This window comes from Delphinus delphis, chromosome 6 (genome assembly GCF_949987515.2).
Source record: "Delphinus delphis chromosome 6, mDelDel1.2, whole genome shotgun sequence".
Lineage (NCBI taxonomy): Eukaryota > Metazoa > Chordata > Mammalia > Artiodactyla > Delphinidae > Delphinus > Delphinus delphis.
In genome coordinates this window covers 74,837,131-74,851,227 of record NC_082688.1, presented here as the reverse complement: position 1 = coordinate 74,851,227, position 14,097 = coordinate 74,837,131, and the positions used below count along the sequence as shown (strand labels likewise).

The 14,097-nt window shown below is 34.2% G+C and overlaps 1 protein-coding gene across 3 annotated transcripts in view; it reads right to left on the bottom strand.

The window, feature by feature from the left end:
* Positions 1-14,097, bottom strand: part of IFT74 (intraflagellar transport 74) — a 78,958-nt gene that overhangs the window by 63,945 nt on the left and 916 nt on the right. For 2 of the 3 annotated variants that reach the window (XM_060014858.1, XM_060014857.1), the window contains exons 2-6: positions 10,064-10,202; positions 6,445-6,580; positions 4,216-4,264; positions 2,530-2,628; positions 2,303-2,363 (exon numbers count right to left, since the gene is read on the bottom strand). In XM_060014858.1, the coding sequence (XP_059870841.1) occupies positions 2,303-2,363; positions 2,530-2,628; positions 4,216-4,264; positions 6,445-6,580; positions 10,064-10,183 (465 nt within the window). In that variant the 5' untranslated portion in view covers positions 10,184-10,202. Of the gene's footprint in view, positions 1-2,302; positions 2,364-2,529; positions 2,629-4,215; positions 4,265-6,444; positions 6,581-10,063; positions 10,203-14,097 lie in introns of those variants that run through there. The other variant, XM_060014859.1, reaches the window with a different exon arrangement.

The window sequence follows — 14,097 nt, the reverse complement described above, 5'->3', positions numbered from 1 at the left end:
ATTCAATCTTACAACTAATGAGTAGTCATTTAAGTATTAATACTTCCAAGTACTTTACATTCTAAGACAAAAACAAATATTGAGCTATCTAAGTAAGCATATACTATGAATTACGGCAATCAATAAACTACGTCTTTAGGGTGGAAAAGTAGGCAGTAATGAACTACTCTTCCTGCCGATCGTACCTCAAAGAGCTTTGTCTGCTCTGAAAAGATGTCTGAGCTTATAAAGAAGGATGTTGAGAAGACAAAATCTGGGGGAAGATCTCACACTCTCTCTTTTTTTTTTTTTTTCAGGGGGGAGGAGTGTTAACGGATTTACAAATTTACACCAGTGTAAATGTAAAATGATTTTCTTGGTCTTCTAAAAATTAAAAAAAAAATTTAAAAAAAAACAGGGCAAGGCACAAACAGAACACTAGTTAGCGTACTTCAAAGAGTTAGGCAATGACAGGAATAGCAAACATATTTATCTATTTACCTTGTACCAAACCCTGTTCTGAACTTATTAGATGTATTATTTCACTTAATTTTCACAATTACCCTATGAAGTAGATATTTTGTCCACATTTTGCAGATACAGAAATTTAGCAAGTTGTAGAGCCAGAATCTGAACAGGAGGCTACTAAAAGCAAACTATTTGGATGTAATTGATTTTAAAAGACTAAGCTTTCCTAATATAATATAAATTACTATATATCACGTTTTCACTTGTGGTATGAATAATAAGTGCTAATGAGCTCTAATATTTATTGAGACCTTACTATATGTTAGATACCTGGCTAACTAACTGCTTTCTCTGTATCAGAGAAAAACCTACAAACAGCATATTTTACATGTTATTAATATTTTTATATTAAGTAACTTACCTAATGCATTCTAGTACAACTAAAAATCCCTTTCATCTAATGTCTTTTTATATTTTATAAAAAACTATTTTTCGGGCTTCCCTGGTGGTGCAGTGGTTGAGAGTCTGCCTGCCGATGCAGGGGACGCGGGTTAGTGCCCCGTTCCGGCAAGATCCCACATGCCGCGGAGCGGCTGGGCCCATGAGCCACGGCCGCTGAGCCAGCGCATCAGGAGCCTGTGCTCTGCAACAGGAGAGGCCACAACAGTGAGAGGCCCGTGTACCGCAAAAACAAAAACAAACAAACAAAAAAACTATTTTTCTCATATTTAGAACAGAACATCATTTACAGAATATTATGGATTATAAAGTCCAACAAATGTGAAAATTACAATATACTATAATCAGAGAAATTTTGTTTATGAGTACAATGTAACAATATCAAGTAGGTATATCATAATTCACCTAACCGTTATGGTGGCATGTTTCTTATTTTGCGTAACACTATTTTTTTTTTTTTTTTTTTTGTGGTACGTGGGCCTCTCACTGTTGTGGCCTCTCCCATTGCGGAGCACAGGCTCCGGACGCGCAGGCTCAGCAGCCACGGCTCACGGGCCTAGCCGCTCCGCGGCATGTGGGATCTTCCCGGAACGGGTCACGAACCCGTGTCCCCTGCATCGGCAGGCGGACTCTCAACCACTGCGCCACCAGGGAAGCCCTGTAACGCTATTTTTTAGTTGGAGAAGTGAGATAAAAGTTTTCAATAAGTCCAGAGACCACTGCTGCCTAAAGTACCTACAGAGTAGGAAGGAAGAAAATTTTGCCACTAGAAATTTTCATGGGGCCAAGATTACCCCAAAGATTGAGGCAGTAATCAACACTGCCAACGGGATCATTTCTTTTGTAAATCCACATTAGGAATCATCTTCTGGAAGTCCACATTAGGAAGCAAAACTATGTTTATGTTAGATACTCTATTTTGACAGAAGGCAAACACTGTATTTTGAATGAAACATACTGATGAAGGTAATTTGTGGACTAAGTAATTAAATTTTTAAAATTTCATGATGACAACACTCCATAGAAAGACAAAAACATTTTTAAAGTAATGACATTGCTAGTACCCAATAAATTTTATCTACTTTAAAAATTATTATTTTAACATTGTTAGGGAAAAAATGTGTGCATGTTTCTGTATTTTTAAGTATTGATAAATTCTTTTTTTTTTTTTTTTTTAAAGGCTTGAAGAATACTTATCAATCTGTTAAGCCAAATTATTTCTGGGGAGGGAAAGGAGGGAGAAAGCAAAGCGAAACTTTAATATCTACACTTTCTATGGTTTCAATCTTTCTCACTACGCATGTATTCATGTATTATTTGGTATTTAAAATAACATTTTTTAAACTGGTAAAAAACAATGAAAATATTCAAAAGAGATTCAGAAAAGAACAAATACCATGTTGTAGTCTGCTAGTTGTCCTTGAAACTCTTTGATTTCAACAGCTAAAGTCTCAGCTCTGGAAACATAAAATAAAAACATTCATAAATACAGAAATAGGCAGATGAACATTATGAATATTATGTATAACTACAAATTCAGTATTAAACTCCTGATACATACTACATTAAATGTTACTCATAATAAAAACATATCTTGCATACTTTAACTGCAAAATTACTCACCTCTTTTCATATGACAAATATACTGAATTCTCTTGATTGTACATTTCTATTTCTTTCTGAAGTTTATTGATTTCTGTTGTAAGTTCACTTATTTTACTTCTAAGTGAAAAGAAATTAAAAAGTCAGTAATACTTCCAATCCAGAAAACAGTCTCTAGTTAAACAAAACAAACTTTTCATAAATGTGTAACAATAATATAAATGGTTTTGTGAAATTTCACTAAAAAAAGAAAAACAATTTAAGTGGCTTATTTGATTAAGGAGGTATATCCCAACTGATAAACTGATACAGGTTCTCTATTTATTAAAAAAGATGAAACAGTACTGGTATGGAAACCTGGGCAAACTGGTACAATCTAAGACAGAAGTAGATACCTAATTGTCACCCTTACAGCTCTTGCTACCCTCTAGGACAGGGTTTCTCAAGAGCAGCACTATTGACATTTTAGGTCTTTGAATAATACTTTGGTAGGGGGGTGGTATTCTGTGCACTGTAGGATGTTTAACAGCATCTCTGGTCTGGATGCCAGTGGCACACCCCCCAAACCTAATTATGACAACTAAAAATGTGTCTAAAAATTGCCAAATGTTCCTTGGGGGGCAAAATCACTGCCAACTGAGAACCACCGCTCTACAGTCAACTACACAAATAGGTAAAACTATTTTTTAATACAGAAGCACAAATCCTGGAGAAGAGAGGCAATGCAATGATGAGAAACAGCTCTATCACCTTCCCTTCTTTTGATTAAAAAGTGGCTGGATATCAAAAGATGCAATTCAACTGATGGCCTCACTATCTTTCTTACTGATGTCAACTTTGAGGACAGATGGAGAAAACCTACCCTTCTCCTATTGCCTTCTGGAGTTTGAGAATCAAAAGGATTCAGGTAATTGAACAACAAAAGAATTAAGAAGGACTAAGAAAGAAAACAGAGCTTTCAGGACACGATACAAGGATGCATTAAATGGAATGCAAGTCAGAGAGAAAGAAGATATAGAGGATGAGCCAACAAGAAAACAAAGTGTAATGGAAAAATGGAGATAAGAAAGTAGGACACCTGAGCAGAGAAAAAGGTAGGTATAGAAAGAGAAAAGAGTTCTTAATTTAGAGCTGCATACTTAGAGATATATAACAAAGCTTATGAATTAACTAAAATTAGGCCACATTTATAGCAACTGACCAAATACATACCTACTTAAAACTCTGTACTAAATATATTAAATAAGCATATATATTTTATCATTAATACATATATATTAATACATATATGCTTATTATAAATAAGCATATATATTTTACCATTAATACAGATATCATTAATACATAATAATATATTATTCATATATGTATGAATAATATATTTCAGAATAACTAGTGAAAGAAGCATAAAAGATTATTATTATTAAATGAAAAACAGTGAACTTGAAATATATAGTTCACATACATTCAAATACATAAAATTTAAAACCTCAGCCTAACTGTATCACCACATTTTGTGATGACATCTATTTACAGCCAAATTAACCAAAAATGATGTTAGAATACAAAATTCTTAGGAATTAACAGACACCTAATTATCTTTTTTTCATCTTTATTGGAGTATAATTGCTTTACAACCTAATTATCTTAATAAGTACCGTAGTTAAAACTTCATGATCATGCATAGAAAAAAAGTATTTAACATACCGAAGAAGCCCAAGATAATAAGATTTGTCTAAAATTTGCCTCTGGGGACCTAAAAAACATTTTTTTAAGTATTAGTGTTCAGTTTGAAAATGCCACCAAAATAGCAAATCCAAAGCACAACCAGAATTACACTCAACAGCTCTCTAATAATACTGACAAATGCCCCAATAAATCTGAAAATAAGGAAGAAGCACTGAAATAGAAAAGAGAACTAATATCTTAGCATCATGACATAATGGAAGCTTGAATTAAGACCACAAAGAGTGTCAGGACAATGGACTCAAAAAAACAAAAACAAAAACAGTGGATTCTACAGGTCAGGTTGGCTGAATGGAAACTGGGTCTAAGGGGGTCTAGAACAGGGCTAACCAAAAGAACTTTCTGCAACAATGGAAATATTCTATAGCAGCACTGTCCAATAAAGTAGCTGCATGGGAATACTGACCACTTGAAATATGGCTGGTGCTACTGGGAAGTGTATTTTTATTTTACCTAATTTTAATTAATTTAAATTTAAATAGCCACATATACCTATTGGCTATCATAATGGACAGTGCAGATTTAGACTACAAATTTCTCAATGTAGGCAAGATATTATGATTTTACATAATTTTTTCAGAGACTTTTTAGAAAGAAACATAATCTTACATTTCAGTAGGACTAAAAAAGTATTCCTAGGTTAAATGTCCCAAACCTGGAGAGAGGTAAAGTGCCCTGCAAGGCATGAGAGAAACGGCTAGGGAGTACTGACTGAGGTCTATACTGAGAAGAGGGAGAGAATGTCTCACTAGAATGGGAAATGAGAAACTGGAACAGGTAAGAGCAAAAGTCACAGCAGACAGTGGTGCATGATGGTAACAATCAGAACTCTTTCGCACAAGGCTTTGAAGTAGAAAATTACTATCTTAAATGATACTGGTTCTGTTTTAAAGGAGAAATTAATACAGTAATAAAATTTGATGAATTCTCTATAGAATTGTAGTATGTTTCTACCCTTGTTTTTAAATAATATTAAACATAAACACTTCTATGAAGACATTTTTAAAGACTAAACAACTACAAAATTTTGACTCATTTTCCTTCACAGTATTGATAATTATTAAGCAAGCATTTCTAAATAATCAATTGTTTTTTTTTTTCTCATCTTTTGGCCACGCCACACAGCTTGTAGGATCTTACTCCCCAACCAGGGATTGAACCCACACCCCATGCATCGTAAGCATGGAGTCTTAACCACTGGACCACCAGGGAAGTCCAGTAATCAATTGGTTTTTAATATTTAGTGAGCTAAGGGTATTATAATACAAGTAAGAAAATTTAAGTCTCCTGAAAGGCATGATATACTGTATTACAGAATGTAGTATGACATCTTATAATTAATTTTGTACCAGTAGAGTATCTTCATCCCTGATAAGTCATTTGCACAAATACAGAAAATAAAAAGCTCATTATAAAACAGTTCACCGTGCTTTGAATTATATATATATTATAGACCAACTTTCTGAATCATAACATATATTATTATGCCTTTCTAAACACAGAGAGGCATAATGAGAGATGTAGTACATAAATCTATGTGTTAGCCTCACTTCCTTACTTAAGCATTATAATGGAATATTATTACCAAAAGTAACAATTCTTGATTCACTACTCATCAATACACAAGTACCTTACCAGTGTCACTTTGGTATAGAAACCAAAAACAAAAAAGTATTTCAGAATATTTCTATATAGTACTAGAAAGCTAATTTTTATTCCTGAGCTTTTCTTTTCTTCAAATTATTTCAAATTTCTTCAAGTTATAGCAAAGTTTACCAACAAGAACCTACTGTATAGCACAAGAAACTATACTTAATATTTTGTAAAAACCTATAAGGGAAAAGAATCTGAAAAGGAGTATATATATACATATGTATGTATATATAACTGAATCACTATGCTGTACACCTGAAATTAACATGACATTGTAAATCAACTATACTTCAATTTAGGAAAAGTTATAGCAAACTTTTATGTTAAGAAAAATGAAGATTAAAATAGTTAATATATGTATATAACTCCCTAGTTCACAATGAATTTTCACATTCATTCTTTTATTTAACCCTTACAATTTTGTGAATCAAGGAATAAGAATTGAGTAAAATAGCCTCTTTCAGTCTACAATTCTGATTTAGTAACATGATACTGTAATACTTGTACAAAATATACTCATCTTCTTAAAATAGATACCTTTCATCCCAGTTTTCATTCCACTCAAACCTTGTTGTGTCACAGGACGATCAGCAACTCTGATTTGAGAGGACAGAACTCCTACTGTCCCTATGGGACCACCACGAGAGCCCAGTCTTGCTGTTCCAGGTGGCATCTAAATGACAAACAAGATTCAGTTTTAATAAACAAGAAAAAGACTGTGCCTCTAATATTGTTAAGACTGCAAAGAGAATATTAAAAAAAACTAAGATTCTATATAATTTGTAAAATTTTCCTTATATTTTAAATGTCTGAAATATTAAATAAAATTAACCTCTAAAATTCTATGATAATTAAATAATACATTGCTTTAAAATTTAAAATTCTATGTGTAGATGTATTTATAGTACTCCCAAACTGGAAAGGAGCAAAATGTCCACCTATTTGTTCTTATTTAATCATAGGAAATGGTTATAATTCCATTTTTGTAAAATAAAGTCTGGAGGATTACATTAAAAAATAGTAACAAAGTTTACCCCTATATAATGATATAATAGTTCATTTTTATTTTATGTTTTATATAATTTCATATTTTCAACATCATTACAGTAAGTATATATTACCATTAAAATCAGAAAAAAATAAAGAAATTTTCATCTTGAGAAAAAAAGATATAATTACATCACAAGATAGCCATATAAGTATTAAAGAGTTTCCATCATTCAGCAAGCATTCATATTATTACTCTACATGATTCTCTACTTCAGGTCTGCAGAATCTAATGTAATATTATACACCCTGAGGAAAGGTCAAAAGACTCCCTTCTTGTCAGTTCATATAGTATGTACAGGCATGGGAAGGTATAAAGGACAGCCTGAAACTGTTCCAAGATATCCTTCTTTTGTTTATCTTCCTTTCCCTCTTTTCTTTTTTCTCACTCTCTGTCAAAGAATAAACTAGTAGATTTAAATATGTAGTAGAAATTTTAGATAGAGTTTAGATACAACCATTCTGGTTGATTTTGATTGTTTTTAATTCTTTTAGCTGGTAGCCTCAAATTCTATCAGCTAACATAGTTCTCAAGTGACTCTGAGAAGTACTTGGTAATTAATTTGAGTATGGGGGCCAGGAACAGTAACACATTCCAAAGAATACATTGTATACAGGAATACTGTCAACTACAAATTCAAATGAAATGAGTTCAGGATTATCCTGAGTGATTTTTGGGAAGGAATGCTAAATCTCTCCTTGGATAAACCTTCTGAATAATTTCCTCTTTGGCTCTATGCAAGCATAATTATGACAGCTACTCAAATAACTATATCACTTAAAAAAAATTTACCAGATGAAAGTATAGAGAAGAAAGCATAAATTAAAACTGCACAGGGCTTCCCCTGGCGGCGCAGTGGTTGACAGTCTGCCTGCTGATGCAGGGAACACGGGTTCGTGCCCCGGTCCGGGAGGATCCCACATGCCGCGGAGCGGCTGGGCCTGTGAGCCATGGCCGCTGAGCCTGTGCATCCGGAGCCTGTGCTCCACAACGGGAGAGGCCACAACAGTGAGAGGCCCGCGTACCGCAAAAAAAACCCCAAAAACTGCACACATTGAAAAGAATGGAGTAGGTATTCATGTGTTCACACAGAAATATATTTACAATACCTTATTGAAAGAAAAGGACAAGATAAATAAGAATGTATACATATAGCACTGTCCTCATTCTGGAAAATACTAAAACCATACAATTATATATGGATGTGTGTTAGTGTTTGTAAATGGATAGAAAAAGGTCTAGAAGGATACACATCACACCTTAGACAATGGTTATACCTGGGGTAGAAGGAGGGAACTCTGACACTTTTCCTTTGCATGTTTTACAGCAAGCATTACTATTTTAGTAACTGCAAAAATTAGTTAAAGCACCTGGCAAACAGTAGGTGGCCAATATATTTCAGATTCCTTTTATAAATATTTAACAAGCATAAATTCTTACTCTTAGAATAATAGAAAAAGATACCCTCGCTCAGTACCATATATATGAAGACTTTAGAAAAATCATTTCAGTATAAGTTGATGATGATGTTGATAATATTACCTAAAACTCTAGAAAAATCTTAAAACTTTAAGAAAACCTAACTTTAACAAAATTATTCCCTCCAAAAATTGCTGCTCTTCTTATGATTTAAACACAGGACCCAACATTATCTCTAGTTTGCAATTAGTCTACCGTCCGAGCTTGAGTACCTCACACGCACCTTGAGATGGGCAAAACCATCTCTTGTGAGCATCAGAGAAATAACTATGAATATTTTGGTGTATTCATTTCTTTCTATGTAAATGTAAATATATATATATCTATCTTTATGTTAAACGGACACCACACTGCTTTTTTCACTTAATACTGTACTATAAAGATATATTATTTCCTGAAATATATTTTGAAAATAATTTTTAAAGGCTACTTAATAGCCGATTATAGGGATAGACATGTCATAATCTATTTAAGATTAACCTGTTGTAAGGCCATTTAGGCTGTTCTCAAATTTTCACTATTATAATTATAATGAAAATGTAATAAATATCCTTACAGGATATTATTCTGCTTAGAATTATCAGCTTATAAAGTTTACCAATTCTTTCTAATGTGGTGTGTTTCTCTTACTGATTCACTGATTTATGACACTCTCTATCTTACATTAAGCTCTTAACATTTACTAGAGTTTGTTTCTAGGCTGCTGTAGCAACCAGAACACTGTTTTACTTCTTATATTTTTATATTAGAGTATTGTACTTTTTCTTATTTTTGCCTTTGTACCGTTCTAAGTGAATGCTAGAATAGTTTTACAATGATATTCCTTCCTCTACCCCAAGAGAAATCTCAAGGAATTTTGATTGGACATAGGATTTATAGCTTTAATACAGAAAGAGCTTTTACAAATGAGTAAACTTTCCTTTTTCATTTTAAGAGTCTGAATTCTATGTATGACATATATGTTGCAAATACTTTTTTTTAACCAGTTTATCATTTTTCTTTTAACCTTTTTATGATGTTTTCAATTTTTTTAAATTCAAATATATAAATATAAAAATACTTTCCTTTTCAGTACTCGACGTTTCCTGTTATTTTTACAAAGGCCTAGCCTACGCCAAGTTTATACAAAATACTTACCCATATTTTCCTCTAATACATTTATGGTTTCATTTTTTAAATATAAAATTTCTAAAATATCTAGAATTCTGTGTGAGGGAGGGACTTGGTTTTTTAAAAAAAATGGTGTACCAGTTATTTGAGTGCACTACTGAATACTCCATGTTTTTCCAACTAATTTGAAATGTCACCTTAATCATTAATTAAATTCTTACATGCCCAATTCCATTTCTGGTCTTTTCCATTTCACTTGGTTCACCAATACACTATACCACTTAAATTATTGTAGCTTTAAAATAAATTTGAATATCAGCATGAGCAGGCCTCTTTCTCATAACAGTGTCTTTCAAACATTCTCCCACATTTATACTTCTAGATGTTTTCCAAAAAACATACTTATATAATAATATGTTTTCTTTATAAAGAAAAACAAAGAAGAATCTCTTATTATAGACAAGCTTTCCAAATTCTACCAGGATATATGCATAATAATTCAATTATTTTTAAACTTACTCCAGTTGCCACTCGAATATTTCCTGATGGGGGCCGTATTCCAGAAGGAGGCCTTCCTGTCAATCCAATCCCACCTCGAGAAACAGGCCGAGCTGCTGAAGGTTTGTGATTACTGGCCATTGCTTGCTCACTTTAACCACTGTTTGGAAACAAGGAATAGGTCTCCTTTGGTATCTTCTGTAGCAAGATAGTAGTGACCTGCATACCCTTCCTTCAAACATTTAATCCATGATGACTTTTCTTGCAAATTGCCATTGCAGGTATCACTACGTACAAGGTTGAGCTTGCTTTAATTCTGTTCAGATTTGACATTAATGTTCTATTTAGAACCATGAAGTCATTTATTACAACATGCCCTCCTCATTTCCCTGTTATCTTATCAAAATGCAAGCCCCTCTAGATATCTTTCTCTCTTGGACTCTCATCCCATACTCTAGTAAGCTTTCTCTCTCCCGGCAAAACCAGTATCTTTCTTCTCTGCCGATATTTTCTCTGTGACTTCTGGTCTATAATAAACTCCTTTATATTCTCAATCCTATTATAAATAGTTCCTTTTACACTTTGCCGTAACAGGTTCCCGTCTTCTCCTGAAAATGCTTTTGGTAGTGAAGGCTGTTTTAGCTTCCTGTCCCACAATTCCAAAGCAAAGGAGTACACCGCACTCTCCTTGCTCCACAATGTCACTGTCAAAACATTATTCTTCCAAGTTTTTAAAAAAATAAACAGGATTCTCTTCCTTTGAGGACCAAATAATGCAACTATATTGCCTTGCATCTTTCTTGGTTGCTTTTATCTAGGGACCTCCTAATCTCTCCCCCATGTTTACTAGTCTTTTGTTCACAGTCCTCTATTCCAGTACCACCAACATCCTGGATGACTTCCATATGGATCCTGGATTCAATATGTAACATTCTAGCTTCACAGTTCCCTGACCTAAATTTCAATAATTATTTCAACTCTATTTTAGTCATTCATAGCCATGGCCAGAGCTGGAGCTTGTCATCATCTGGAATTGCTTCATCTCAAATATCTTAATTGAAACACTTTATTCTCTGGCCTTAATTTCCTCTCCTTCTACCTTTTTCTCACCTTTATTCTCACTACACCTCCCCTTAAACTATTTCCTTTATTCACTCATTCTCTCCCAGTTTACCAGCCCCCTCCTTTACCCATCAGAATATATTATTGTTTAAAGTTTGGGCTAATAATTTAAAATAGCATTTTAAAATTATGGGTCACAACCTATTAGTAGCTTATGAAAACAATTTAGCAGGTTATGACCAATATGGTTTAAATATGAAATAAAACAGAAAATACAAGGGAGTTCACTGCACATAGGAAGAGTACTGTTTCATTAAATTCTTTTTCAGTTATATTTATATAAATTTACACATATGTGTATACTGGTCTATAATGTAAAATATATGTCCTATTATAGGTCATGTTCAAAAGAGTTTTAAAGATACTGAACTAGAGAGAGAATATGGAGAAAGAGTGCCCAAGACTCTGGCCTCAGGAATGTCAATACCTAGAGATTGCACAGAAGAGGAGAAACTAGTATGAGACTGAAAACAAAGACTCAGAAAGCAAACAAAAAACCAGGAGTATGTGTCAGAGATGCCAAGAAAAGGCAGGAATGGTCAATGCCATTTTCTGCTGGGAATTCAAGTAAGATGAACACTGAAATGTCCATTGGAATCCCCATCCAAGAAACCATTAGTGACCTTGAGGAGGTCAGTTTCAAGGACTCCTTTCCTTCTCAATATTAAATTACTGTCTCAGGAGCACCATCAACAAATTTGCATCCTCGAACTCTTCTTCAACCGTTCTGGCAAAATCAGAAACCATTCTCTACATTCAACCTGGACTGCTGAACACTGTTGATGGAAATCCCAAGACTATACAGACTGGAGAACTGCAAAGCCATAGTAACCAAATTTAGATGGACCCTCATCTCAGAAATTATTTTATTAATCCTTTATAAGCTACTCCGTCCTTGATGATTCCAATTCTTAACCACTTTTCTAATTAAGTCTGTTCCTGCCACTCTCAGCAGGTGACTCAATTTCATAATTGAGAAAATTAAGACATGAAATCTATCACATTTGGAGCACATAAACTTTCCTATATCCACCCTGACCTCCAATCTCAATAGCCATCCTTTCTTTCATTCAAGATCAGTCTCTATTCTGATTTATCCTCTTGATCCCATACCTCTGGGACATTAGCTTCCCTCTCCTTACCAACCTCCTTCTCCCTCACGCCTGCCCCAATTTCCTTTGGGGCATTATCCAGCTCTTACGTATGTCTTTAAACTTTCTCCTTTCTTTCAGTCTGTTATCATGTTCCATTCTTTCCTAACCTTAAAAACTAATTTCTTGATCCTGAAACCACCTTTAATACAGTCTTATATGTCCTTTTTCTACACAGGCAAACTCTAAAAAATAGCTTATATCCATTATTCTCTACTTTTTCCACTTCCTCTATCTCCTGGATTCCTACTATTCCATTCAAATGGTTCCTGCCAATGCAGCTAGGAATGTAAATGTCATCTCTCTGTTACTGGTGTCCACTCCTACATGAAACCATCTCCGTGACACTCCCCTCCTCTGTTTCTCCTTTCTCAGTCTCCATCTTATTCTACCTGCCTTTATTAGCAGCATTTCTCAAGATATCATCCACAGTCTATTTTTCTTTTTCCTCTTTAAGCTCTCATTGTGCCACCTCATCTACACTCAGGGTTTTAACAATAAGCTAATGACTACAACACCGTATCTCCAGTCCTGACTTCTCACACTCTAAGATGTTTATATCCAAATAATTACTTGACATTTCCACTTCAATATATCATCAGTATTTCAAAATAAATATATTTAAATGTAAACTCATTGTCATCTCCCCCAGATTTGCTCTTCCTCTTGGTACCAACTTCTAGCCACACAAGTCAGAAACGTAGTCCTTGATTTCTCCCTCTCCCTCATTTCCCATAGCTAATGAAATAATACTACTGATTGTATGCCTAAATGCTTAAAATCTAACTTCCTCTCCATTCCTACAGTACTGCTCATGGCCTCATGGACTCAAGTGGATTATTATACTGGCCTCCTGAGTGGTCCCCTTGCATAACACACATCTTGCCTGTTATCCTCCCTAGGAATCCTTCAATGACCAGACCATAACCACCCCCACCTTCTTCAATTTGAACTTACAGGGCTGACCTAAATGCTACGATGGATCCATACACATCTCTGGCCCAGGACCTATCACACCAATTGAAATAATCTGCTTAAGTATTTCTCTACCTTGAAGGCAAGAGCTGGATCTTATTTATCTTTATATCCCCAGCATATATCTCAGGGCCAGGCAAAAACTTTGTTCTTTTGTGCCGTCTGAATTTCCTCCCACATGAAGGCATTGCCAGTTACAAAAATTTAATAAATTATTAAAAAGGAAATAAATCATTTCTCGAACTAAAATGGTTTCTCAGTTTCTATAGCCCATGCCCAGTACTTCTTCCCTGGCTTTCCTTAGCATCATTCATGATCAGTCCTTGGATTACTTCTCGTCTCTCCATAATATTTCATCCTTTTCTTATAACTTGAACTAGGCTGTTTACTCATAAATCAGTATCTCCTGTTCTGTCCTTTAAACTGGGCACCAATTCTAAGTTTTCAACTGTTTATTGGGAATTTCTATTCAGATATCCCATTATCACTTTATATTTAATAGGTTCACGCCAAACTTACAACATTCCCATTCCAACTAGCTCCGTGATTCTATTTTCTTGCCATTTTGAACTTTTCGGACAAAGTAGTAAAATTACTACTATTATTACTGCAAATAGAAAAGAGAGTTTCATGAAACAACTTTTTGAAAGGCAGACAAGATCTGTGGTCAAAACGGTTTCTCCCAGAGAAAGCTAATACAATAAACCTGTTTCCAACAGAATTAGTCAGTGTTAATCCAGCTTTCCTGAGGAAATTTAAGAAAATGTACGATATATAGAATTTCCACCTGATTTTCTTTGCCACTGC